This window comes from Hylobates moloch, unplaced genomic scaffold (genome assembly GCF_009828535.3).
Source record: "Hylobates moloch isolate HMO894 unplaced genomic scaffold, HMol_V3 SCAFFOLD_9, whole genome shotgun sequence".
NCBI classification, from domain to species: domain Eukaryota; kingdom Metazoa; phylum Chordata; class Mammalia; order Primates; family Hylobatidae; genus Hylobates; species Hylobates moloch.
Window position 1 is genome coordinate 112,305,836 of NW_026652284.1, and position 26,063 is coordinate 112,331,898.

Here is a 26,063-nt window from a genome sequence, read left to right on the forward strand (position 1 = left end):
CCCATGTTCTTTAAACCCATGGCTGTCCACTAGACACTTCACCATTTGCTTATCTGTCTCTCCTGGTAAACCTAAGCTTCCCAAAAGTGGGAACTGGACCTTGTTTGCATTCCAAGGTTACATTTGTATTTCAAGCTCTTTTAAACTAAAAGCAGTGTATAGTGTATAACATCAGAAATATTAATGTAAGTGAAAATAGCTATTAAGAATCTTTCTTATTGAAAATAACAAAGTTTCCCATTCTTATAGTAAACTTGAAGCATTAGGACTTGTTTTTTAGACGTATGGCCAGTCTGTGCCATGCTAACAACTTGAATTTACTATATTTGGCTTTGCATTAGTGTTCACTAAATACTCACTTAATCTTCTTTTCAGGTTATAAGCTTCTTTCATCATTGCAATACAGGACCTGGCTCAGTGCTTGTGTGCTTAATACATATTTGATTTTAATTTATTTCAGTGTCAGTATTAATGTTGATCTGAAGTATTTTTAGATTATATCAGTTGTTTGGGATTCATCAGTGAGCAAAACAATAATCCCTGCCTTCATCTGAGTTTGTCCTGGTGAGGGGGCACAGATGAGGACCAGTAAACACAATAGAAAATTTATTTAATGTGTTAGGTGATAAGTGCTATGGGAAAAAGAAGGTAGAGCAGGGTAAGGGTGGTCAGAGAGGCATAGATGAAGAATTGAAGAAGGTGACAGAGTTATTAGAGCTGTTAGTAGATACTTGGGCGTGCCTCAGGCAGAGGGAACAGTGAGAGCTAAGATCCAAAGGAGGGGGCCTAGCTGGTTAGAATTAGCCGGGAGACCACTGTGGCTGGAGTAGAGTGGATTGCGACAGGTGGGTGGGGGTATGCCGGAGTTGTGGGGAGATGACATCAGAAAGGAGGTAAAGGGGGCACGGATGATGTTTTCACTTTGTCAGATGAATTTGGCAGGATGTGTATGCATGTTACATAAGAATTCTTAGAAGCTGCGTGTCTTTGGAGTAAGGATAAGAAATTTAACTTTGTCTTTTCTTAATCATTGATTACATTTGTATGTCTTTATTTGTGACAGTTTGAACTTTGTATTTTATATAGCCTATTAATATTCAGAAACTTTAATTTCCAGGTCAGTTTACAATATTAATAATCTCTATATTTCTTGTTTTTTTTTTTTAAACAGGAGTATGCTGCTGCTGTTCCGCTTTGCGTCCTCGCTACAAACGCCTGGTGGACAACATATTCCCTGAAGATGCAAAAGTAATTTGATCTACATCTACTGATCCTTCTCTTTGCTGACCCATTCTGCCCCCTGCTGACCTCCCTAAGGTTTCCCTAATTTCATTTCTCTACTTTTACCCTTACATCTCATCATTTATACTACTTTTTTATACCTTTTTTAAACTCTTAAATGACCCATGCATGCTTGTCTAGCTTTCAGATCCTTTTAGTAGATTAGGCACAAATCTGGAAAAATGGACAGTTGATGTTCTTTTATAGTTTATATAGTGTCTAAGTAACACTGTCTCATTAATTTATGTTCATTAATTTATGAACCAGTGCCATATTATTTAAACTAAGTGCTCACGATACCACTGTGAACAGAGAGAAGGTTTTTTGCTCTCATTATGCACATATGTAAGTAAACTGGTAATTACAATTTGTTGTAAAAAAAAATGTTGTCCTAGACAAATGAAGTATGGGCTGTTCCTGGAGTAGATAGGAGTGATACCCAATTTGGGTTGAGGAGAAGAAAGCCTGGAGGAAATAAAATCTAAGCTAAGATCCAAAGAATAAATAGGGATTGACCACACAGTTTTTAGAAGAGAACTGAGAGGTAAAGAAAGATTGTTTCAGGCAGAGTTTTTCTTTTTACTTAAATACTATTTAATTATTTTATAACAATTATTTTGTTTGTGAAGATTACTGGTTTCAAAGCAACTGGTTGGGGTGATTTTGTTTCACATTGCCTCAACTTTTCTAAGACTTCTGTAGTCTCATGTTAAATGAATATGAACAAAAAAAAAGTTACATGGCTTTTGACTTCCAAAATTTGCTTTATTTGAAAATGTAACAAACTGTATAAAACTTTTGGTTATCTTAACATTAACTTAACGTTGATATATCTTATTTTTAACCAAATCTGTTTAAACATTCAGTTATATAGAGGAGGTTAATCAATTAAATATTATCGGCCACATATCAATTAAATATTAATATGCCACAAATTATCCAGGATATCTGGCATATTAAAAACCCTAAGATACAGTACTGCCTTGAAGGACCTTTCCATCCAGTAACTGACATAAAGCAGAAACCTACTAAATATGAAATTACAGTGCATAAATCAGTAAGTAAAATGCTAAGTAAATCAGGTGGAAGGTTTTTGCCTCTAAAGCAGGGAGGTATCACTATGGGTTGGGAACCTCCGGGAAGCATTCACAGAGGAAATGAGATTTGCTGAGCTTTGAAGGATGTTTACCATCTGGAGAGGTAGACAAGATTAGTCTCTTTATTGCAAGTGAGGGGAAAGAGAAAAGACATGGGAAAGCAAGGCATATATTTGAAGCCTAGAGCAAGTTATCCATCAGACTTCAAGCGAAGGTTTATATAACCTAATTGTAGAGTGTAAGGGTGGTAATCATGTTGACCATGATTTCTCATTTGAAATTTCAGATGTTATCAGTTAGTAGACTGAATATACAAATAATTATTTTCCTGAGAAGTCTGGGACATATGGTTACTGAAGGTAGGGTGGAGGCCAGGTTTTAGAAGATTGTGAATGACAAGCAAGGCCTCTACTTTAGTCACTTTAACTCGTAGGCAGTGAGGGAGCTTTGGACACTTGATCATTGAAATGACCACAGGTAAATTAGAGAAAGAATCTTTATTTTTGCCAAGGATTTATATAAGATTTGTTTAAATAGCAATCTTTAAAATAAGATTTTAAAAAAGGAAAAGATCTACATGAACCTTGAATACATATGACAAACATTACTCAATTTGCCATATTTCATATTTTTAATTTATTAAAACAGATCTTGTGATACATCCATAATGGGTCAGATAGTAGGTACCCAAATGCAGAAGCAAACATGTCATAGTCCCTGCCTTGAAAGAGAAATCTAGTAAGGGGGACAGATAAACAGTTTCTTAAAATTAGTAGCTAGATGATCTTGGGCAAGTCCCTTGTTTTCTCATCATGTAATGGAAGTAATAAATAGTACCAATCTCATAAGGTTATCATGAGGACTAAATGAGTTAATGCAGCTCTTTACTCACTGTTGCTTTCCTAATGTCTATTATTGTGCCTGGCACATAGTTGGCACTCAATATTTGTTTAATGAATGAAAAGATAATCTGATAAAATAAAATAGTGGAGATAAGTACCATGAGCTAGAAGAACATATAGTTGGAACATCTCACCCAAACTTGGAGCAGGGGCTGCTGGGAGGGTGCAACACATTTTTGGAGGAAGCTAAGACCTAAAGGATGAGTAGGAATTATCCAGGTGAACTGGAGAAGGGTTCCTGGGCAAAGAGATGAGTTGAGTGAAAGAAGTCTTGCACAAAAGATATGGTTTGTAAACTGTATGATTCTATTTATGTCAGATGCATGCTGATTCATAGTGATAAAAAGCAGAGCAGTGGTTGCCTGAAGAGGGAGGGATGGCCTGCAAAGGACATGGGGAATCTTTTGTAAATGATGAAAATGTTCTGTACATGTTGAACATCCCTAATCCAAAAACCTGAAATCTGAAATGCTCCAAAATCCAAAATTTTTTGAGCACTGACATGATACTCAAAGGAAATGCTCACTGGAGCATTTTGGATTTTGAATTTTTGGATTAGGGATATCTAAGTAGTTAAGTATCTGCAAATATTTCAAAATCTGAAGAAATAGCCAAAGTTGAAACACTTCTGATCGCAAGCATTTTGGATGAGGCATCCTCAACCTGTATCTCATTTTTAGCAGTGTCTTCACAGATGTATACAACTGTCATTTCCAATTATATACCGTAAGTCAATGCAGTTATTCATATATAGATTATTCCTTAATAAAATTAGTAAGGGATTAAAAATATAGGAGAGACACAATTATATTTAAATGATGATGTGGAGGAACTGATACAGAGGGAGAGGTCAAAGAACCAGGAATAAGAGAGGCTAACTGATGGAGCCAGATCATGGAACTGTGTGTGGAAGACAGCTAGAGCAGAGGCAAACCAATTCCTCCTAGACAGGAAAACTAGATTGCTTCACTTTGCCTAGGGCAGGGTTTCTCAACTTAGGTTCAGCTGACATCTTGGTCCAGGTGATTACTTACTTTTGGGGGCTATTTTGTGCATTGTGAGATATTTAGAAACATCCCTGGCCTCTACCTACTAGATCCCAGTACCCACCTTCACCCATCTATGACAACCCATAATGCCTTTAGACATTGCCCGGAGGGGCTCAGTTACCCCTAGTTAAGATCTACTGGCCTAGCAGGCACTGAGAAAGCAGGGATGTTTTGCCAGTAAATACTAATCTGATGGCCTCCACCTTCTCCGGGAAAGAGAAGAGCTCATTTGCTGTCTGAGAGAGGAGAGAGGCACCAAAGTAGCAAGTCTGAGGAAAACGGAGTAGGTACAAAATATGAGGGGGTGACTCAACTAGGGAAACAGCAAAATAGCCAAAGAACATTGAGGGACCAGTTGAAGGTGAAAACACACATCTACACAATTTTTGTTGTAGATTCACCGTCTAACATAGTTTCCCTTTCTCCCTTCTCACCTATTCCAGTGTTCCTAAGCAACACTTACTTGGGTTATATATGGCCAAGAAACTTACGTGGTAATTGGGGAGAACTTATGCACCAGTTGCACATCATCTTTTAAAAGGCAGAGACAAATGACCGTTTTTTAATTCCATATCAGGGACCTGTTGTTGCTTTTTAAATATGTTGAATAAGTATAGATTCTACAGCTCTGAATACTTTCTCATTTATTAATTACAACAAAAACTTATAATGATATCACTGACTTCTGAATCATTAAAAAAGCCATATGTTGACTATTGTATAAGTAAATGAGTAAAACAGGTTTAATAACATTTGACATTTTTTAAATGAAACAAATTTTGTTTGAAATCTTTTTACATCTATATCCCATTCCCTATATACTACAGATAATTGAGCTATGTCTCTATAAAGGAAGATGTTAGAGTCTAATTTACTGTTTGTGCTTTGCATAAATAGGGCATTGTAAAAAATTTTTTGAAAGTTCTATGTATCCATCATGTTGAATATTAGCACTAAGGAGGTTGTGTACAGAAGGGTTCTACATAAATATCGTTTAATCCCCAATCCAAAAAGGGAAATTATAAAGCAGACAACACTTAAAAATATAAGCATGAAAATATAGATAATCTATTTATTTTGTTATTCTTATTATTTTTAGGATGGCCTTGTGAAAGCTGATATGGAGAAATTGACATTTTATGCAGTATCTGCTCCAGAGAAACTGGATCGAATTGGTTCTTACCTGGCAGAAAGGTTGAGCAGGGATGTTGTCAGACATCGTTCTGGGTAAGGAAACTAATGGCTGCTAACATAGTGTCTTTGGAAAATTCTTTCTAGACTTTTAAATCATTCTATAGATTATTTTGCCATTTAGTGAGACAAAGATTATATGTAGAGGATAAAACATTGTAATATTATACAAAGAAATATGTAATACTCCGATAGATGCCGTGGCTTTTATTACTTTCCTGGTGGTCAGGTTTTGTGAGTGGACTGTGTTAGTTAACTGAGTTACCTTTAGCTTGTGTCTATTGATTTTTGAGACTTTTCTAATGGGAAATAGTACAAATTGACTCGCTTAGTCTATCAGTGCAATACTGTAATTTAAAGATCAGTCTCTAAGTTGAAAACAAACAGAAAGATCCTGTTAACCAGCCAATTTTTTTTTTTTTTTCACACAGCTTCAGTTTTACCTCTTGGAGGAGTATTAAGAGAGAACCGTGTTAGGCTTAGATATCAAGGCCCAGGAAATCAAGCATGCTGATTTGGAGCTGTGCTAGCTATACTCCTACTGATAAATAGAAGTCTACCATCCTACTATATTCTCTGTGCTCAAACAATAATAACTTTTCAGTTTGGATTATAAATACTTTTTCATTCTGTCATTTTATGATCCAAGTTTATTGGAGTATTCTATTCTCCAAGTGATATATTAGCTTTCTGTACCTTTGCATTGTTACCACTTAGAACATTTTAGTAAGTCATGGCACACATAGCTTTATGGTTGATTGTTGAAGGCAAAGTATCTAAGGACTGAATTTTAATTTTGTTTTGGATTTACCCTTTAAAAATTGATACATAATATTTTACATATTTATGGAGTACCTGTGAGTATTTGTTACATGTACAGAATGTGTAAAGATCAAGTCAGGGTATTTGGGCTATCCATCACCTCAATTTATCATTTTTGTGTGTTGGGAACATTTCAAGTCCTTTGCTAGCTACTCTGAGATATACAGTACATTGTTGCTAACTTCAGTCACCCTACTGTGCTGTTTAACATTAGAACTTATTTCTTTTATCTAATTTTATAAGTTTGTATTCATTAACCAACGTCTCTTCATTCCTCCACACCCCGCCCCCACAGCCACACTTACACGCCCTTCCTAGCCTCTGGTATCTGTCTGAATTTTAAGTACAAGATGTAAAATCTGATGAATTGTAAAGTAACATTTATGAGATTTTTAAAATAATATTATGTTGCTGATAATGTTTTATCTACTCATATTTAGACATATAAGTAGATGATATTGGAAATTGTCACATTACTTTAATAATTATTTTGGGTCAGATACAAGTAAATATGGTTGAAAGTCTGGAAAATAGAAAATGTCCATATTTACAAAGAAAAATATACACAAAGTTAATGTTAAAGAAGCTCAGATAGTTAAGGAGAAAATGGAGGAATACAGTGTATATTTTCTGTATACTTCGATAAAAGGATTATTTTATAACCTACAAGATATTAGTGCTGTGTGAGAATTAAGATTTTACTTAGGAGTTAATAAATTTGCATTTCTTTCTTCAGTGTATTTCAATAGACTATTTCATTTCTTCCAATGGAAAGCACTTAGGAGAATTAAGAGAGGTAGAAATGCTTTGACGTTCTTTTTCTCCTACACGTAGGTATGTTTTGATTGCTATGGAGGCACTGGACCAACTTCTCATGGCTTGCCATTCTCAAAGCATTAAGCCATTTGTAGAAAGCTTTCTTCATATGGTGGCAAAGCTGCTGGAATCGGGGGAACCAAAGCTTCAAGTTCTTGGAACAAATTCTGTGAGTAAAACTATTCTGTTTACTAAATTTATGCTTAATTAGCATATCTAGAATTAATTGCTTCTTAGAATGACTTTACCTGGTAAAGGCAAATTCCCTGAAAAGGGCATTTGAACAGTCAACACAAATTAAGATAATTAGAATACTTTGCCTCTCACTTTTTCTGCTGTTTCTTGTGAAATCTGTGGTATTAACTAATCATAATAGAATATCTGCCTGTAAATGAATGCATACTTGTCATTTTTATTTTCTCTTGGTCTTTTATTGCAACACTAACTTTGTGTCCTACATTCCTTTTGAGTTTCATGCCTTTTCATTAATTAAGGTTGTTTCCATTTTTATGGCTAGTATGAATAATGCTGCTATGAAGATTTGTGTACAGGTTTTTGTGTGGATGTATGTTTTTCATTCTCTTGGGTATATACTTAGTAGTGTAATTGCTGAGTCATGTAGTAACTGTGTTTAATTGTTTTCCAAAGTGGTTGAGTCATGTAGTAACTGTGTTTAATTGTTTTCCAAAGTGGTTGTGTTATTTTACATTCCCACCACCAACATATGAGTGTTGTTTCTCCACATCCTCATCAGTACTTGTTATTGTCTCTTTTTTTATTTTAACCATCCTAAAGGGTCTGAAGTGGTATCATTGTGGTTTTGATTTTAATTTCCCTAATGATTAATGGTAAAACTCTGCATGTGCTCGTTGACTATTAGGTATATTTTCTTTGGAGAAATGTCTATTCAAATCCTTTCCCTCCTTTTTTCAATTGTCTTTTTATTGTTGAGTTGTAAAAGTTCTTTATATATTCTTGATAAGAGTACTTTATCAGATATGTGATTTGCAGACATCTTCTCCTTCTATGGTTTTGTCTTTTCACTTTCTTCATGGTATGCTTTGAGTCACTAAAGTTTTGATTTTGATGAAGTCCAGTTGCTTTTTTTTTCCTTTTGTTGTTGGTGTGTGTGGGTGTGTATGTGTGTTTGGGGGGTGGTATGTATGCTTTCAGTTTCATCTCTAAGAAACTATTGCCTAATCCAAGATCACAAAGGTTTACTCCTATAGTTTCTTCTAAGAGTTTTACAGTTTAAGTTTGTATTTAATAATCCATTTTGAGTTAGCTTTTGTATGTGATGTGAATTCAGCATTCAGCTCTATCCACATTTTGCACGTGGATATTTAACTGTGCCATTACTATCCGTTGAAAAGGCTATTCTTTCCCTTTGAATGGTCTTGGCAGTCTTTTAAAAATAAGTTTACCATGAAAGTTAAGGGTTTGTATGTTTATTCTTTTTTAGACTACTTCTGAACTATTTCTGCTCACCACATTCATTTTCTTCTACCTTGAACCACTGTTCCTTAAAATAAGTTTGGGGAAAGCATACCTACTTTAAAAAGAAAATACAGTGATAATATTTCTTCCCTTGTCTTTAGTTTCATTGTATCACCTTCAGTCTTTCAGTTCCAACTTCTTCTCTGAGAAGCTTTAAGGCATTCAATCTACATGAATACTGTATGTTTCCATTCAGAGTTTTAATAAAAAAAAAACATATGTTACCTGCTATTGTTTATGGATAATTATTTTCTGGTATAGGAAGAGGAAGTATACGAAGTGCTGACAGTGTGGATTCCAGAGTCTGACTACCCCAGTTTGAACTTCGCCTATATCACTTTCTAGCTGTATACCTTGAGGAAGTTATTTATTCTCTCCTTGCCTCGGTTTTTCATCTGTGAAATGAGGAGAATGAGAATACCAATCTCGCAGGATTGTTGTGTGACATGAGTTGATATATATGATGCTCTTGGAAGAGTGTATGGCACTGTTAGTTATTACTGGTAGCAAGAGCGTTAAATAAACCCTCATTCAAAACTCTTAATATGATTTTTATCACTTACTTCAGCAGGAATATATTGGGTATTTCCAAATGTATTTAGATGATGTGACAAGCTTAGTTTCAGGCAAGGTAGCTACTTAGGCTTCTCCTGTTTTGTTTACATTAGGTGAGGAACATTTTGGGGAAGTGGCTTACTAGCTAGGGGGAGAATTTTAGTGTACATTTCCAGAAATTTCCTTACTTTCACCCAGCAATGCCATTAGATTATTTTAATAAGTCATTTGGGCAAAAGACCAGATTCCCCGGTTACCTACCTTAATTTGAGTGAATTTTATTGAATGAAATGCCATATTATCTTGAGCAACATTAATTACCTAGTATTTCCTGGTGGTCTAATTTTCTTAGTGGTGAGTGCCTTATGTTGTCACACATGACCAGTACTAATTTAAAATTTATTAATGGTCTTCGTACGGTTTAATTTGTCGACATGTTCCTCTTCATGCTAATGCCAACTCAATATGACAGTAATAGATGGAATGTATTTCGGTTCTCCTTTGTTTCAGAAATTGTGCTAGATACTTTTTATTTTTACCTCTTTTTTGTTGTAAACTGTTTCAAATATAGAAAAGTGTGGAGCATAATATAGTATAGCTGATTCAAGAAAGAAAAATATTAAATAATATCAATAAATGATAATATATAATTTTTGTCATAAATAATACATAATGGTAATACATGTTAATACTATGCAACATTGGTTCATGTTTTTTTAAAAGAAATAATACAGTATATGCTAGATATTTTACATATATTAATTATGTCATGATTCTCAACCCTTCAAGCTTAGAAATATTATTTTCATTTTATAGATGAGGAATTACAGCTAAATAACTTGTCCAAAGATACAATGAAGTAAAGCTGTATATAATAGGAGGATTCAGTCTTGTGCCTTTCTTAGTTCAAAGCTTGTGTTCTTTGTACAATGATAAATACACTGTCATTATTATGGATTAAGATTCAGGGAAAGCATATATTATGTTTCTTCTTTTTTCTTCCTCTTGTTTTCTAAAAGTTTATTATTAAAAAGTTTCTTTTGGGTTGGTGCAGTGGTTCATGCCTGTAATCTGGGTGCTTTGGGAGGCCAAGGCAGGATGATCATTTGAGGCCAGGAGTTCAAGAGCAGCCTGGGCAACATAGCAAGACCCCCATTGTTACAAAAATAAAATTAAATCAAAAAATTAGACAGGTTTGGTGGTGCGTGCCTGTAGCCCTGACACCTTGGGAGGCTGAGGCAGGAGGATCACTTGAGCCTAGGAATTCAAAGCTCAGTGAGCTATGATCGCACCACTGCACTGCAGCGTGGGCAACAGAGGAAGACCCTATCTCAAGAAAAGAAAGTTTCTTCTGTATTAATGTCATATTTGATATTTTGTTTGTTATGTATTTTTATATTGCTTGTTAATATGACAATGTATGAAATTAAATGTATTTGGTCCACACCTTCAAGAAGGTGAGATATATTATTTGTGTTTTTTAGTTTGTCAAATTTGCAAATATTGAAGAAGACACACCATCCTATCACAGACGTTATGACTTTTTTGTGTCTCGATTCAGTGCCATGTGCCATTCCTGTCATAGTGATCCAGAAATACGAACAGAGTATGTATTATTTTACTTTATGATCTATAGTAAGTAATTTAGAGATGAATATTGTGTTTATATGTTACATAATGATTACCAGAGGAAACAAGAATATGGCTGAAATATGGCTTTCCGTTGCTGTTAGAAGCTATAATTACTGACTGAAGTAGCAAAATGAGAATGGTTTTCCAGCTCACTAAAATGCAGTCTTTACTGTAGCCTAGAATGTCTCTTCATGCTCTGCTTACTCTGTCAGATCCTGTCCTTCTATCATTTCTTCCTTCTTTCACTCTAATCCTGCCATGTGGATCTCCTTGCCATTTCTTGAACACTTTAGTCACACTTCTCCTCAGGCCCTTTGGACACGTTGGTCTTTGTGCACAGAACAGTTCCTTGGATGCCCACATGGCTTGTTACCTCACTTAGTTCAGATTTCTGCTCAAATGACACCTTATCACAAGAACCCTCCCCAGCCACCCTTTATTAAATGTCACCCGTCTCATTCTACCCCTAGTTATCTTTATCTTCTTATCATATATCTCCTTATTTCTTGCTCCTCTGTGGAATATAAATTCCAGGAGGGTGAGGACTTTGGTTTGAGGACTGCAGTATCGCCAATACTTTGAATAGTGCCTGGTACATAGTAGGCTCTCAGTACTTTTTGAGTGAATAAGTAGATAAATTGAATGAATGTATATTACTGAATCACTATCCATCTGAGGTTGTCATGACAACTGTCTTGGACATTTTTAAACATTTCTTCTAGATATATCCTACTAAAAATCTGGAATCAAATATTTTATAAACTCAATCTGTAGGTTGATAGAATGAGAAATACAGAAATGAGAAACTTTAAAGTTAAGAATTAAAGCCAAAATGACTTTAGGAAATATAGAAAGTAATTTGAGCATTACTATCTTACACCTAAAAAACAAGAAATCAACCAGGATTTAGAGTTCCTGTGGGCAGTTGATAATCAAGATATAGCATGCTTTATAATTTTTACTTTTATTTTAAAATAAAGGAATGTACAGAAATATAACTAGATTTCAGTTAAAGTATGCAAGCTACAGTGCTGGTTTACATGAAACAAAAACAAGTGTAAATTTATTTTAACTTGGAGAAAGAAAGCTTAAAGGTGATTAAATAGTTATTTTCAGGTCTAAGATTTGTTTTTGTCTGTGATGCTGCTGGTATGATTTTTGATCCATAGAGTATAGGCCATTTAGAGTCCTGCTATTATTCTTTTATTATGAAGTGTAAAGCCTTCTCAGAGGTAAAAAAAAAAAAAATACTATAATTACCTTACAATAATTAGTTTTCTATTTGTCTCCATCACCAGGAAAATTCTTTTTTCTCTCTCTAAAGGATATCTTTTAAATGTTTATGAGACTGTTCTCTCTCTTCAGAGGCTGATAATAAGTTTTTAATGGGGCAAAAAGATACAAAGATTAGCTAAAGAAATTGGCAATTTTTTCAAGATTTTAACATTTTTGCTTTCTTTCAAAAGTATGTTTTTCTAAGTATTTATCATCCCCTAGTGAAATATCTTGTCTTTTGAATGTGTTTTTACCTGTTTTTCATTACTGCTTTCAAAAAGAAACTTTGACATTTTCTATAAACCAATGAAAGGACTTATAGTACAATTTGCTAACTCTAGGTCTTTCCAATATTATATTTGAAGTTCCATAATGCCAACATTGTATTTGAATTCCTGTAAAACAAATGAGTAAATTAAAATGCTATTTAATATAAAATACTTAGTTTGATTATGTCTGCTTTAACTTAAAAGCCCTTTTGATTTTCTTTAAGTATATTTATATTCTCTTTTAAGTTCTAACTTAGATAAGTCATCAGTCCCTTTATTTTTTTACCAAGCTCTTACCAAGTAGAACTCCAGGAGACATGGACAGTAGGAGATGAGGCTGGTAAATGTTAGGATTTTCTTATTTTCCTTGAAGAACTGGCTCCCACTTGTAGAGTCATGCATCACAATCTTTTAACTCTAATTTTCTGAAGAAACTTCAGCTGTGGTAGAAATTACCACCACCACCACCATCATTGTCATCGTCCTCATCATGGTTAGCAACAAACAGGAACAGCTAACACTGAGTGCTTACTGTGTGCCAATTATTGTTTAACCACTTTACGTGAATTAGCTCATTTAAATTGTTCAACATTTCTATGCTGTAGATGTGACAGTTGTTCTATTTTACTGATGGGGAAACTGTAGAATTCGTTTTGGGGGGTCATGGCTAGAATGTGCTGATTAGTCTAGATGTTAGATCTGGATTGGATGAAGCTGTGTAGCTATAGTAGCTATTGGTAGTTACCACCAACACCGCCCTTTAACCTTGAACAAGGGCACCACTATCTGCTGCTGCACCATTTAGGCTGCAGTCTCACATCATCTTGTTTGTTAATGTGCTCCATGCCACCTTGTGCTTGGCCTTCTCATCACCCAAGGTGTAGCAGGAGGTATGTAAAGCAGGCACCTTTTGTAGGAATGTAGGCTTGCCCACTGTGATAGCTGCACGAGAATCTCTCAAGACTTCTTTATGTTTGGGGTGGATCACGAGGTCAGGAGATCGAGACTACGGTGAAACCCCGTCTCTACTAAAAAATACAAAAAATTAGCCAGGCGTGGTGGCAGACGCCTGTAGTCCCAGCTACTCGGAGAGGCTGAGGCAGGAAAATGGCGTGAACCCGGGAGGCGGAGCTTGCAGTGAGCCGAGATCTCGCCACTGCACTCCAGCCTGGGCGACAGAGCGAGACTCCGTCTCAAAAAAAAAAAAAAAAAAAAAAAAGCAGCATGTATAGACACGACTTTGAAATAGGCAAAAGTTGCCTTTATGTCTTCCAATTCATTTTTCTCAGCTGTTGGGTATCATATTACTGCCAACTCCCATGCTCCATCTGCTACTCCTGAATGCCTGCATTATTTTGCCATGGGGATGCAAAGCAATGTCACCTCCCTCCCCATGTCTTCTATTGTTTAAACCTGTTTACAGTTTTTAGAAGACAATGCTAGGTAAACTGAATAAACAACTAATTGGTGAGTATTTTAAATAGTAGAAAGAAAGAAAGTAAATAGCCATCATATTTGACCAGAAGGAAAATGTTTTGAGACTAATTGGGCCACCAAGTTAGCTCTGCTTGAGACTTTGTTCTTTTGCAGTTTTTAGAAACTGTTTTCTAGTCACTTTTCTTCTCATTCTTGAACCTATAGATTTTTATTTTCTTTTGCTTTTTTAAAGAAGTGTAAGGAGGAGCTTGAGGAGGTTTGGTGCTCTGATCTGGGATGGGAGGATAAGGCAGCATTCTCTCACTACTATATTGATACATTTTAAGTCACATTATCAGATTATTATATGATAATGTATATGTGTTTATAGACACATTTGTATATATATTGCTGAGGTTATCTGTGCTCCATTTCGATAGTTCTTATTTGTAATACCTTTTAAAAGAACCAGCTTAGTCTTCTATCCAGGTGGTCAAAGGGAGTTGAAGGGCCGTTAGGGAGGAACAGTGAGAGAAGTCTGAAGAAGCATGAAGGGTGTTCAGAACAGTGAAATCATGTTTTCACTCAGCTCTTGAGACTTCTAGGTAAGAAATGGAGTATCATTATCATTTTAAGAAAACCTATGCTGTTGATTTTTTAAAATTGAAAAATAGGTATTTCTGTATCTTATTGTCCTTTTAACTTTTTAAATGCTGATTTTAAGAACATGATATTTAAAGTAAGCCTTTTTGGGGCATATCTCTGTCTCTTAAATTTTTGAAATTTACTTTCTTAGACTTGTGTGCTATTTTAAGATATTTTATTAATAAGATAACAGTATTTACTTGATATCCATTCTCTTAGCTAGGCAAACGGACTTGTTTAAATAATTTTTTTATGGCTCATTTTCATCCTTTTTTTTTTTATAGGATACGAATTGCTGGCATTAGAGGTATTCAAGGTGTGGTTCGCAAAACAGTTAACGATGAACTTCGGGCCACCATTTGGGAACCTCAGCATATGGATAAGATTGTTCCATCCCTCCTGTTTAACATGCAAAAGATAGAAGAAGTTGACAGGTATTTAAAAACATATTAGTGTTGAGACTGTATTACTTTTATATATATATGTATGTGTGTTTGCTAGGATAAGAATGTTTTATCTTTAGTACTCTGTAAACAGTAGTCTCATAAAGTTAAGTGAGTTTAAAAATATGTACCTTTCTAAAAAAATTTTTAGTCTGTAGTGATCGTATTAGGCTTAGTAGACTACAGATTATTATTCATACACTTAAGCCTTTATTTTCTTTTAGAGTAAGTTTACAGTTTATTTGCCACTAATTATTGAATGTCCAAATTGCTGTTTTAATGAATACTACTTAAAGTTGCAAATGTGAGAAACAGAAATTCTAGCTCTACTTTTGTTAATCTAAAAGACCCAGCATACTTTTGTGCAGGGTGTTAGAACTAACCAAAATAATAATAATAATGATAATAATAGCTACCCACACTGTATTTTATTTTTTCAACAAATGGTTAGACACTGTTCATATTTGATTTGTCCTTAGATATTTTGGAATTGAATATTGTTTTGGGATATATGCTTGTTTTTTCTTTTTCCTCTACAACATTCACTTACAGTTCTAAATTTAAATTTTATGATTTTAGTGATTATATGTGTAATAGCAACATAAAAGTAGTCTAGAAATGAGATGTAATTGATAACTCTATGGTAACACACGTTCATGTTAATTTACACTAATTACAGAAAGGATTCATGCCTGATTCCTTAGATGTGACTGTCTCCAGCTTTGGGAACCTTTCCTAAAGTGTGAAACTTGTTGTATTTTAGCACTATCTGTATTTTTCCTATTCTTGGCACTGTAGCTGAGGTGAAAGTTTCCTTATCTAAAATATTTACTATTTAAAGGATCACTAGCTAGTTGGGAACCCATTTTCCATAATTATGGCTCTTGACGTCCAGGATTAGCATAAGTAATATACAAGAAACAGAGCTCATTGGTTGTCAATTCTTAAGAAATTACATTTTTTCATGATATAATCCCTGTGCCACATATACATTTTTAGACTTATTATTCATAAATTCATTAGCCTAAAATAATGTTTCAGGATATGAACAGAATATTATCTGCTGAAGACAGCTACATATACAGATATTCTAATTAGCTTTTAAATTTTATTTTTTATTTACAGGCTAGGTCATAGTTTTTCACTTTATTTTTGCCCATTTACAGTTAAATTAAGGATACCTAAAGATGGTCTCTGGGCCCTGTGTTCCTACTAAGATTTTGCTATAAATATAGAAAAGTTGAATGAAAGTGAATAGCAAGCTGCTGAGTATTTTAGTTATATATAAAAGACGTTCTGTTAGCTAGAAACAATTTGCACTGCCAAGTTTATTTCTTCAATTTGAAAGAGCGTATGATTCATTTTGGTGGTGTTAAATTCATGAAATTAGAATTAAGCTTTATATTTACTGGAGGATAAAAAGAAAATGCCAGTTTAACATTTCTAAAAAGTAAAATATATTCTGTTTATTAGAACTAATATTAAAATTCTTGTGTTTTTCTTTATTTCTCATTCTTTTTTAGTCGCATAGGCCCTCCTTCTTCTCCTTCTGCAACTGACAAAGAAGAGAATCCTGCTATTCTGGCTGAAAACTGTCTCAGAGAACTGCTGGGTCGAGCAACTTTTGGGAATATGAATAATGCTGTTAGACCAGTTTTTGCGTAAGTAGTTGGTGTTTTCCTGGTTATTTGTGACCTTGCTGTATTAATTCTGTGTTAACTTATTTATAGAGGACAACTACTTTTTTACTTGCATGAGTGAGTTATTAATGGAATCAGTGTAACATTGTGAAAGTTGTACAGGACTGAGTCATGCATGATATGTTTGAACAGTGGTTCAATTACTTAATTAGCTTTTTCCCTTTAAGTATGAAGTGTAATAATGTGTTTAATATCATGTGCATTGTTTAACTTGAATATCTGCTTACAGACCTTGAAATGCATATGTGCGGTGAAATATTTAAACAGTGTCTAAGTATGATGTATCTTGTTCTACCAACTTTCATGGTCAGTTTTTCCTGGTCCCTGGCTTCTATTTATTGGCTGTCTTTTTGCTGTGGCTGGGCTGCCTTAGATCACATTCACATCTCTGAGTGAATTCATCTTTTACATAGTGATTAATCAGAGCAAGAATATTAGATATCTCGTTGGTACTTTCATGCTCTCCTCCAGGCAAAATACATTAATGAGCTTTGAGTTTCTCCACATAGATATGGTCTCTCAAGCCTTGTCAAGCCTTTGTGTTTCTAACTCAATCACCAGATGATAGATCTACTATATAATATTCTATGTAATTTCTAGACATTTTTGCTAGTCTGTCTTTTGTTAAAATTCACCTTGTCCTTTTCTCCTTCTGACTATAATAGTGGCTTTGTAGAATATGTACGATATTCTAAATGTAACATCCAGAATTCTTTATTTAGGACGGATGGATGTTCTTAGCCTAGGGTTCAAAGTTGAGCCTTAGTTACAAGAATCTATAAATCACAAAATTGTATTAAAAATTAGAGAATCGTTAGATTTTTGAAGGGATCTGTGTTTCCTCCCACCTCCAAAATATTGAGATCTACTGTTTAAAGGCTCTGTAAGCTTATGGAAATGCTACTAAAAATTACAGAATTACACCAAATATACTTAGAGCAAATTTATTTTTTTAATATCTAGACATGCTGACTTAACGTCAGAATTCCATTTTTTATCTTAATACTCTTAGAACTAATCTATAAGGCCTTAAAAATCTAGAGAGCTAGCTTGGAAGAAAGAATTTACCAAATAAGTTGTACTTGAGTTGAATAACTTGAACTGAGTTATATTCTTTTCTACATAGAACTTAAAATTTCTGATCATGTATTAATTAGTTTAATTAATCTTAAGTAAATATGTGATTACACATTACCCATTTACCCATTTAGTTAATTAAATATTAAATGCCCTCTACAAGTGAGGTGCCAGATATTTTGGGAATATATGCATAAATAACAAATTTGATGGATGATTGACATGTATAATATTTATAAAATAATATATGGATTATGAAAAAAGGACAAAAAGTGCTCTAGCAGTTCAAAACAAATAATTCATGTCTAATTTGAGAATTTAGGGCCAGTGTCTTTTTTTTTTTTTTTTTTTTTTTGAAAGTTTTTTTTTTTTTTTCCCCGGGGGGGGTGAAAAGGCATTATTTTGGCTCACCACAACCTCCGCCTCCTGGGTTCCAGCGATTTTCCTGCCTCAGCCTCCCGAGTAGCTTGGATTATAGGCACGCATCACCATGCCTGGCTAATTTTGTATTTTTAGTAGAGATGGGGTTTCGCCATGTTGTTCAGGCTGGTCTCGAACTCCCAACCTCAGGTGATCCGCCTGCCTTGGCCTCCCATAGTGCTGGGATTACAGGCGTGAGCCACAGCAGCCTGCCAGGGCCAGTATCTTTTAATGCAGATGAAGGTAGTTATCAAAAACTGCTCTGGAAATGGTATTTTATTTGTAAAGAATGCTTTTGTTTGACATTGAAGTAGGTTTTTAATTTCAATTATTATTTGATCGAGTAAAGAAAATAGATGAGTTAAAAGAAATTTTGAATATCATATTTTTAATCAACAGCACAAGACACTGATATTGTTGGCTGGAGTGCTGGATATAGTTTAGGGGTTACAGTGAGATAAGAGGGAAAATGTTTAGGCTATACTGTAGAGATCTTAAAATTTTATATTTAAGTTTATAGATAATTAGTGGAGATCTTAGCTCAAAAGTATGAAGTGGCTAGAATTTCCCTTTGAGAAAGTTAATCAGATAGGGCTATATAGGACAAATTTGAGCCACGGCCAGTATGTTAGCAGGTTACTGTAATAAAATTCTTGACAAGTACATATGCGAACTATAAGTAATTGGTAGCATGCTTGAAGCGGTAAATAAAGTTTCTTTTTCTGCCTCTTAGCAGATAAATATTGTATTGGACGATATTTAACTTGACTATTGGCTAAGAATTCATAAGATTATGATAATACAGGTCATATTAGCGTTAAAGATTTATTTTATATCTTCTGAGAGTGAAGATGGAAGAATTTGCCTCAATTATAAGACAAACTACCCAGTTTATCAGATTCAGGTTAACTGTGCATTTGTTTTCTGCATTTTGTTCTGTAAATTCTCTGAATGTGTTTCTATCACTGCTTCTGTCCACTTTATTTTAATTAGTGGGTTTCATTTCTGCCTTCTACTCTTCATTCAGGCTTCTTTAGAACAGGTAGGCAAGTTCAAATGCTTCTTCGAATGCATAGAGCCTAGAGCATAGCATGTAACACATAGTAGACCTTAATAACTGTGATGATTCAAGAGGGATTTCAGGTCTTTTTTTTTGTACCATTTCCATTTTTAATGACCCAAAAAATAATTATTACTTTCAAGGAAATGAAAGTTATAAGAAGCAGCACTGATGTTAATATAGGTCATATCAGGATGTGCTGTTTATTAGTTGTATGAACTTGAAAAACTCATTCAACCTCTCTGAGCTCCAATTTTTTCACCTTTGAAGAGTTTTGAATGCATGCATTAAATGGTTTATTTATATATTAAAATAGAAGCTACCACTTATCAAGTGCTGGCTGCACCCTGTGACTATGCTAATAACCTTATATACTTTATCTTACTTAATCCTTTTACCTTGTGAAATGGATGTTGTTATTATCCCCATTTTCCAGGTCAGAGAACTAACCCTTAGAGAAGTCAAGTAACTCACTCATGGACAAGGACATATAGGTAGAAAATGAAGTCAGAATTCAAATTCTGATCATTTTATTCCTGAACCTATGGTCTAGAATAACCATTAAGGTTGATAATATATGCCTAGCATAAAGTATATTTTCAACAAATTATAGTTATAATAAAGTTAGTTTTGATATGGAAGGACAATTTTTAAAATTTAATTTTGATACAGTAGGTGAGAAGTATATCTGGCCATCTGTGAATATAATCTAAAGCTGTTCCCCTGGTGTTTTCCAGCCTTGTATTTGTCCTTCATTCACCCTCTTTCATTCAGATTTATTTGTTAGTTAAAATTACCCTTTGAGAGAAGTAAATTAATAAATCACAACATTAAACGGAATCAATAAATATTTGTTGAATAAATGTTCACAAAACTACTTCTAGTCCACAGCATTGCTTTAGAAATAGCTTTAATTGCAACATATATTTCACGAAGTTCATTAATTACGAATTAAATTGAAATCTTGCTTTTCTTTTAGGTAATATTCTCACTATTAAGCTTTTCCTATTGAGGTTTCTAGAGGAAGAAAGTATAATAAAATAGAGAATTTAAAAGTAATTTTTGTTATTTGCAGGCATTTAGATCATCATAAACTGTGGGATCCCAATGAATTTGCTGTTCACTGCTTTAAAATTATAATGTATTCCATTCAGGTAAGGTTTGATTAACTATTTACTGTATTTATATAAGTAATTTTGGTTCTGTATGGATAAGCACATTATGAAACAGATGTGGGAAGCTGTAGGATATAAATCATTGCTCTTAATTTAGCTCTTTTGTCTCATTCATTTTCATTTGCTACATATTTTCTTCTTGGCCAAGATGAAAAGATAGATCTAATAAAAAACAGCTAAATCATGTTATCATGGTTCCCCTCAGAGCCAAGGCCAACACAGACAAGCTTCTTGACAGTCTCCTGCTATCCCCTGATTCATTGAGGGTGTTGTCTTTTAGGGATTCCAAATTGTCACAGGGATTTCTGATTTCATAGCCTTCCTTTGCTGGATGGGCCCTAAGCTTTGTATCTAGTCTCCTATGTATACGACTATTTAAATGAGTAGCTTTGGGCACTGGAGAGCTGAAGATTTGCCTGGGACTGCTGCTGGCCTCAGCGTGCACTTGCCTTTCCAGATGGTTACCTTCTTGTGGAGTTTAGACTAAGGGACTTTCCTTTCTTGTCACTTTATCTGGATATCAGAAAGTCTTATATATAGCTGACCCTTGAATAACATGAGTTTCAACTGTGCAGGTCCACTTATAGTATAGTTTTTTTTTTTTTTCCCAACAAAATGCAGATAGAAAATCTATTATTTGTTGGATTCAAAACCCCACGTATATGGGGGCTGATTTCTTTCCTTGCAGGGCCAACTGCAGGACTTGAGTATGTGCAGATTTTGGTATGGGGTGGGGCTGGAACCTATCCCCAAGTATATCAAGGGATAGCTATAGTCTAGTATTTTACTATTGTTTTATGACAGGATTTGGCAATTTGGGAAAACATGTATAACATTTCTTGAAATGGTAGTATATACTAGAATAGGAATTTCTGTTTATTATCATTGTAGAGTTAAAACTTTGGATAGTTTTGATTGTTTTAGTTGCCATTTACAATAAAATTGGTGTAGGCATCATTCTTAGGTAATATTTCACCCTCTCTCCATAAAACAAACTAGCTAGTCTTGACCAGGATTTATATCCTTAAGGGTTTACGTAGACATAGTTTCAAATATAGTAAGACATTTGTGGTAAAGGGAAAATATTTTACTTAAAGCCTATCTGTTGTGCTAAATTTATTTCTTGAGGGTAACAAGATGTGATTAAGAGTTGTACTCTGGGATCAGACAGAGTTCACTTTTAGGCTCTTCCTTAAGAGTCTCTGCAGGCGGCAACATTTGCTGTTCACCAATATTCACTGTTCTGAAGCCTCCACTGCTGATACTCAGGCAAACAGGGTCTGGAGTGCACCTCCGACGAACTCCAACAGACCTGCAGCTGAGGGTCCTGACTGTTAGAAGGAAAACTAACAAACAGAAAGGACATCCACACCAAAACCCCATCTGTACGTCACCATCATCAAAGACCAAAGGTAGATAAAACCACAAAGATGGGGAAAAAAAAGAGCAGAAAAACTGAAAATTCTAAAAATCAGAGCACCTCTCCTCCTTCAAAGGAACGCAGCTCCTCACCAGCAACGGAACAAAGCTGGATGGAGAATGACTTTGACGAGTTGAGAGAAGAAGGCTTCGGACGATCAAACTTCTCCGAGCTAAAGGAGGAGGTTTGAACCCATGGCAAAGAAGTTAAAAACCTTGAAAAAAGATTAGACGAATGGCTAACTAGAATAACCAACGCAGAGAAGTCCTTAAAGGACATGATGGAGCTGAAAACCACGGCACGAGAACTACGTGACGAATGCACAAGCTTCAGCAACCGATTCAATCAACTGGAAGAAAGGTTATCAGTGATGGAAGAACAAATGAATGAAATGAAGCGAGAAGAGAAGTTTAGAGAAAAAAGAATAAAAAGAAACGAACAAAGCCTCCAAGAAATATGGGACTATGTGAAAAGACCAAATCTACGTTTGATTGGTGTACCTGAAAGTGACGGGGAGAATGGAACGAAGTTGGAAAACACTCTGCAGGATATTATCCAAGAGAACTTCCCCAATCTAGCAAGGCAGGCCAACATTCAAATTCAGGAAATACAGAGAATGCCACAAAGATATTCCTGGAGAAGAGCAACTCAAGACACATAATTATCAGATTCACCAAAGTTGAAATGAAGGAAAAAATGTTAAGGGCAGCCAGAGAGAAAGGTCGGGTTACCCACAAAGGGAAGCCCATCAGACTAACAGCGGATTTCTTGGCAGAAACTCTACAAACCAGAAGAGAGTGGGGACCAATATTCAACATTCTTAAAGAAAAGAATTTTCAACCCAGAATTTCATATCCAGCCAAACTAAGCTTCATAAGTGAAGGAGAAATAAAATCCTTTACAGAAAAGCAAATGCTGAGAGATTTTGTCACCACCAGGCCTGCCTTACAAGAGCTCCTGAAGGAAGCACTAAACATGGAAAGGAACAACCGGTACCAGCGACTGCAAAAACATGCCAAATTGTAAAGACCATTAAGGCTAGGAAGAAACTGCATCAACTAACGAGCAAAATAACCAGCTAACATCATCATAACAGGATCGGATTCACACATAACAATATTAACCTTAAATGTAAATGGGCTAAATGCTCCAATTAAAAGACACAGACTGGCAAATTGGATAAAGAGTCAAGACCCATCAGTGTGCTGTATTCAGGAAACCCATCTCACGTGCAGAGACACATATAGGCTTAAAATCAAGGGATGGAGGAAGATCTACCAAGCAAATGGAAAACAAAAAAAGGCAGGGGTTGCAATCCTAGTCTCTGATAAAACAGACTCTAAACCAACAAAGATGAAAAGAGACAAAGAAGGCCATTACATAATGGTAAAGGGATCAATTCAACAAGAAGAGCTAACTATCCTAAATATACATGCACCCAATACAGGAGCACTCAGATTCATAAAGCAAGTCCTCAGAGACCTACAAAGAGACTTAGACTCCCACACAATAATAATGGGAGACTTTAACACCCCACTGTCAACATTAGACAGATCAACAAGACAGAAAGTTAACAAGGATATCCAGGAATTGAACTCAGCTCTGCACCAAGCAGACCTAATAGACATCTACAGAACTCTCCACCCCAAATCAACAGAATATACATTCTTCTCAGCACCACACTGCACTTATTCCAAAATTGACCACATAGTTGGAAGTAAAGCACACTCCTCAGCAAATGTAAAAGAACAGAAATTAATAACAAACTGTCTCTCAGACCACAGTGCAATCAAAGTAGAACTCAGGATTAAGAAACTCACCCAAAACCACTCAACTACATGGAAACTGAACAACCTGCTCCTGAATGACTACTGGGTACATAACGAAATGAAGGCAGAATTAAAGATGTTCTTTGAAAGCAATGAGAACAAAGACACAACATACCAGAATCTCTGGGACACATTTAAAGCATGTGTAGAGGGAAATTTATAGCACTAAATGCCCACAAGAGAAAGCAGGAAAGATCCAAAATTGACACCCTAACATCACAATTAAAAGAACTACAAAAGCAAGAGCAAACACATTCAAAAGCTAGCAGAAGGCAAGAAATAACTAAAATCAGAGCAGAACTGAAGGAAATAGAGACACAAAAAACCCTTCAAAAAATTAATGAATCCAGGAGCTGGTTTTTTGAAAAGATCAACAAAATTGACAGACTGCTAGCAAGACTAATAAGAAAAGAGAGAAGAATCAAATAGACACAATAAAAAATGAAAAAGGGGATATCGCCACTGATCCCACAGAAATACAAATTACCATCAGAGAATACTATAAACACCTCTATGCAAATAAACTAGAAAATCTAGAAGAAATGGATAAATTCCTCGACAAATACACCCTCCCAAGACTAAACCAGGAAGAAGTTGAATCTCTGAATAGCCCAATAACAGGCTCTGAAATTGAGGCAATAATTAACAGCTTACCAAGCAAAAAAAAGTCCAGGACCAGACGGATTCACAGCCGAATTCTACCAAAGGTACACGGAGGAGCTGGTACCATTCTTTCTGAAACTCTTCCAATCAATAGAAAAAGAGGGAATCCTCCCTAAGTCATTTTATGAGGCCAGGATCATCCTGATACCAAAGCCTGGCAGAGACATAACCAAAAAAGAGAATCTTAGACCAATATACCTGATGAACATTGATGCAAAAATCCTCAATAAAATACTGGCAAACCAAATCCAGCAGCACATCAAAAAGCTTATCCACCATGATCAAGTGGGCTTCATCCCTGGGATGCAAGCCTGGTTCAACATACGCAAATCAATAAGCATAATCCAGCATATAAACAGAACCAATGACAAAAACCACATGATTATCTCAATAGATGCAGAAAAGGCTTTTGACAAAATTCAACAACGCTTCATGCTAAAAACTCTCAATAAATTAGGTATCGATGGGACGTATCTCAAAATAATAAGAGCTATGTACGACAAACCCACAGCCAATATCATACTGAATGGGCAAAAACTGGAAGCATTCCCTTTGAAAACTGGCACAAGACAGGGATGCCCTCTCTCACCACTCCTATTCAACATAGTGTTGGAAGTTCTGGCCAGGGCAATCAGTCAGGAGAAGGAAATAAAGGGTATTCAGTTAGGAAAAGAGGAAGTCAAATTGTCCCTGTTTGCAGATGACATGATTGTATATCTAGAAAACCCCATTGTCTCAGCCCAAAATCTCCTTAAGCTGATAGCAACTTCAGCAAAGTCTCAGGATACAAAATCAATGTGCAAAAATCACCGACATTCTTATACACCAATAACAGACAAACAGAGAGCCAAATCATGAGTGAACTCCCATTCACAATTGCTTCAAAGAGAATAAAATACCTAGGAATCCAACTTACAACGGATGTGAAGGACCTCTTCAAGGAGAACTACAAACCACTGCTCAACGAATTAAAATAGGATACAAACAAATGGAAGAACATTCCATGCTCATGGGTAGGAAGAATCAATATTGTGAAAATGGCCATACTGCCCAAGGTAATTTATAGATCCAATGCCATCCCCATCAAGCTACCAATGACTTTCTTCACAGAATTGGAAAAAACTACTTTAAAGTTCATATGGAACCAAAAAAGAGCCCTCGTCGCCAAGTCAATCCTAAGCCAAAAGAACAAAGCTGGAGGCATCACACTATCTGACTTCAAAGTATACTACAAGGCTACAGTAACCAAAACAGCATGCTCCTGGTACCAAAACAGAGATATAGACCAATGCAACAGAACAGAGCCCTCAGAAATAATGCCACATATCTGCAACTATCTGATCTTTGACAAACCTGAAAAGAACAAGAAATGGGGAAAGGATTCCCTATTTAATAAATGGTGCTGGGAAAACTGGCTAGCCATATGTAGAAAGCTGAAACTGGATCCCTGCCTTACACCTTATACAAAAATTAATTCAAGATGGATTAAAGACTTACATGTTAGACCTAAAACCATAAAAACCCTAGAAGAAAACCTAGGAATACCATTCAGGACATAGGCATGGGCAAGGACTTCATGTCTAAAACACCAAAAGCAATGGCAACAGAAGCCAAAATTGACAAATGGGATGTAATTAAACTAAAGAGCTACTGCACAGCAAAAGAAACTATCATCAGAGTGAATAGGCAACCTACAGAATGGGAGAAAATTTTTGCAATCTACTCATCTGACAAAGGGCTAATATCCAGAATCTACAATGAACTCAAACAAATTTATAAGAAAAAAACAACGCCATCAACAAGTGGGCGAAGGATATGAACAGACACTT

At 35.3% G+C, this 26,063-nt stretch overlaps 1 protein-coding gene across 9 annotated transcripts in view; it reads left to right on the forward strand.

Moving 5' to 3' along the window:
* Nucleotides 1-26,063, forward strand: part of EFR3A (EFR3 homolog A) — a 117,910-nt gene that overhangs the window by 35,235 nt on the left and 56,612 nt on the right. For 8 of the 9 annotated variants that reach the window (XR_009214734.1, XR_009214735.1, XM_032760447.2 and 5 more), the window contains exons 2-8: nt 1,172-1,248; nt 5,429-5,556; nt 7,177-7,327; nt 10,695-10,816; nt 14,732-14,881; nt 16,414-16,551; nt 20,223-20,301. Coding sequence is in view for 7 of the 9 variants with exons in the window: in XM_032760447.2 (XP_032616338.1) it covers nt 1,172-1,248; nt 5,429-5,556; nt 7,177-7,327; nt 10,695-10,816; nt 14,732-14,881; nt 16,414-16,551; nt 20,223-20,301 (845 nt within the window). In the remaining 2 variants the exon portion in view is untranslated. Of the gene's footprint in view, nt 1-1,171; nt 1,318-5,428; nt 5,557-7,176; nt 7,328-10,694; nt 10,817-14,731; nt 14,882-16,413; nt 16,552-20,222; nt 20,302-26,063 lie in introns of all 9 variants that reach the window. The other variant, XM_032760449.2, reaches the window with a different exon arrangement.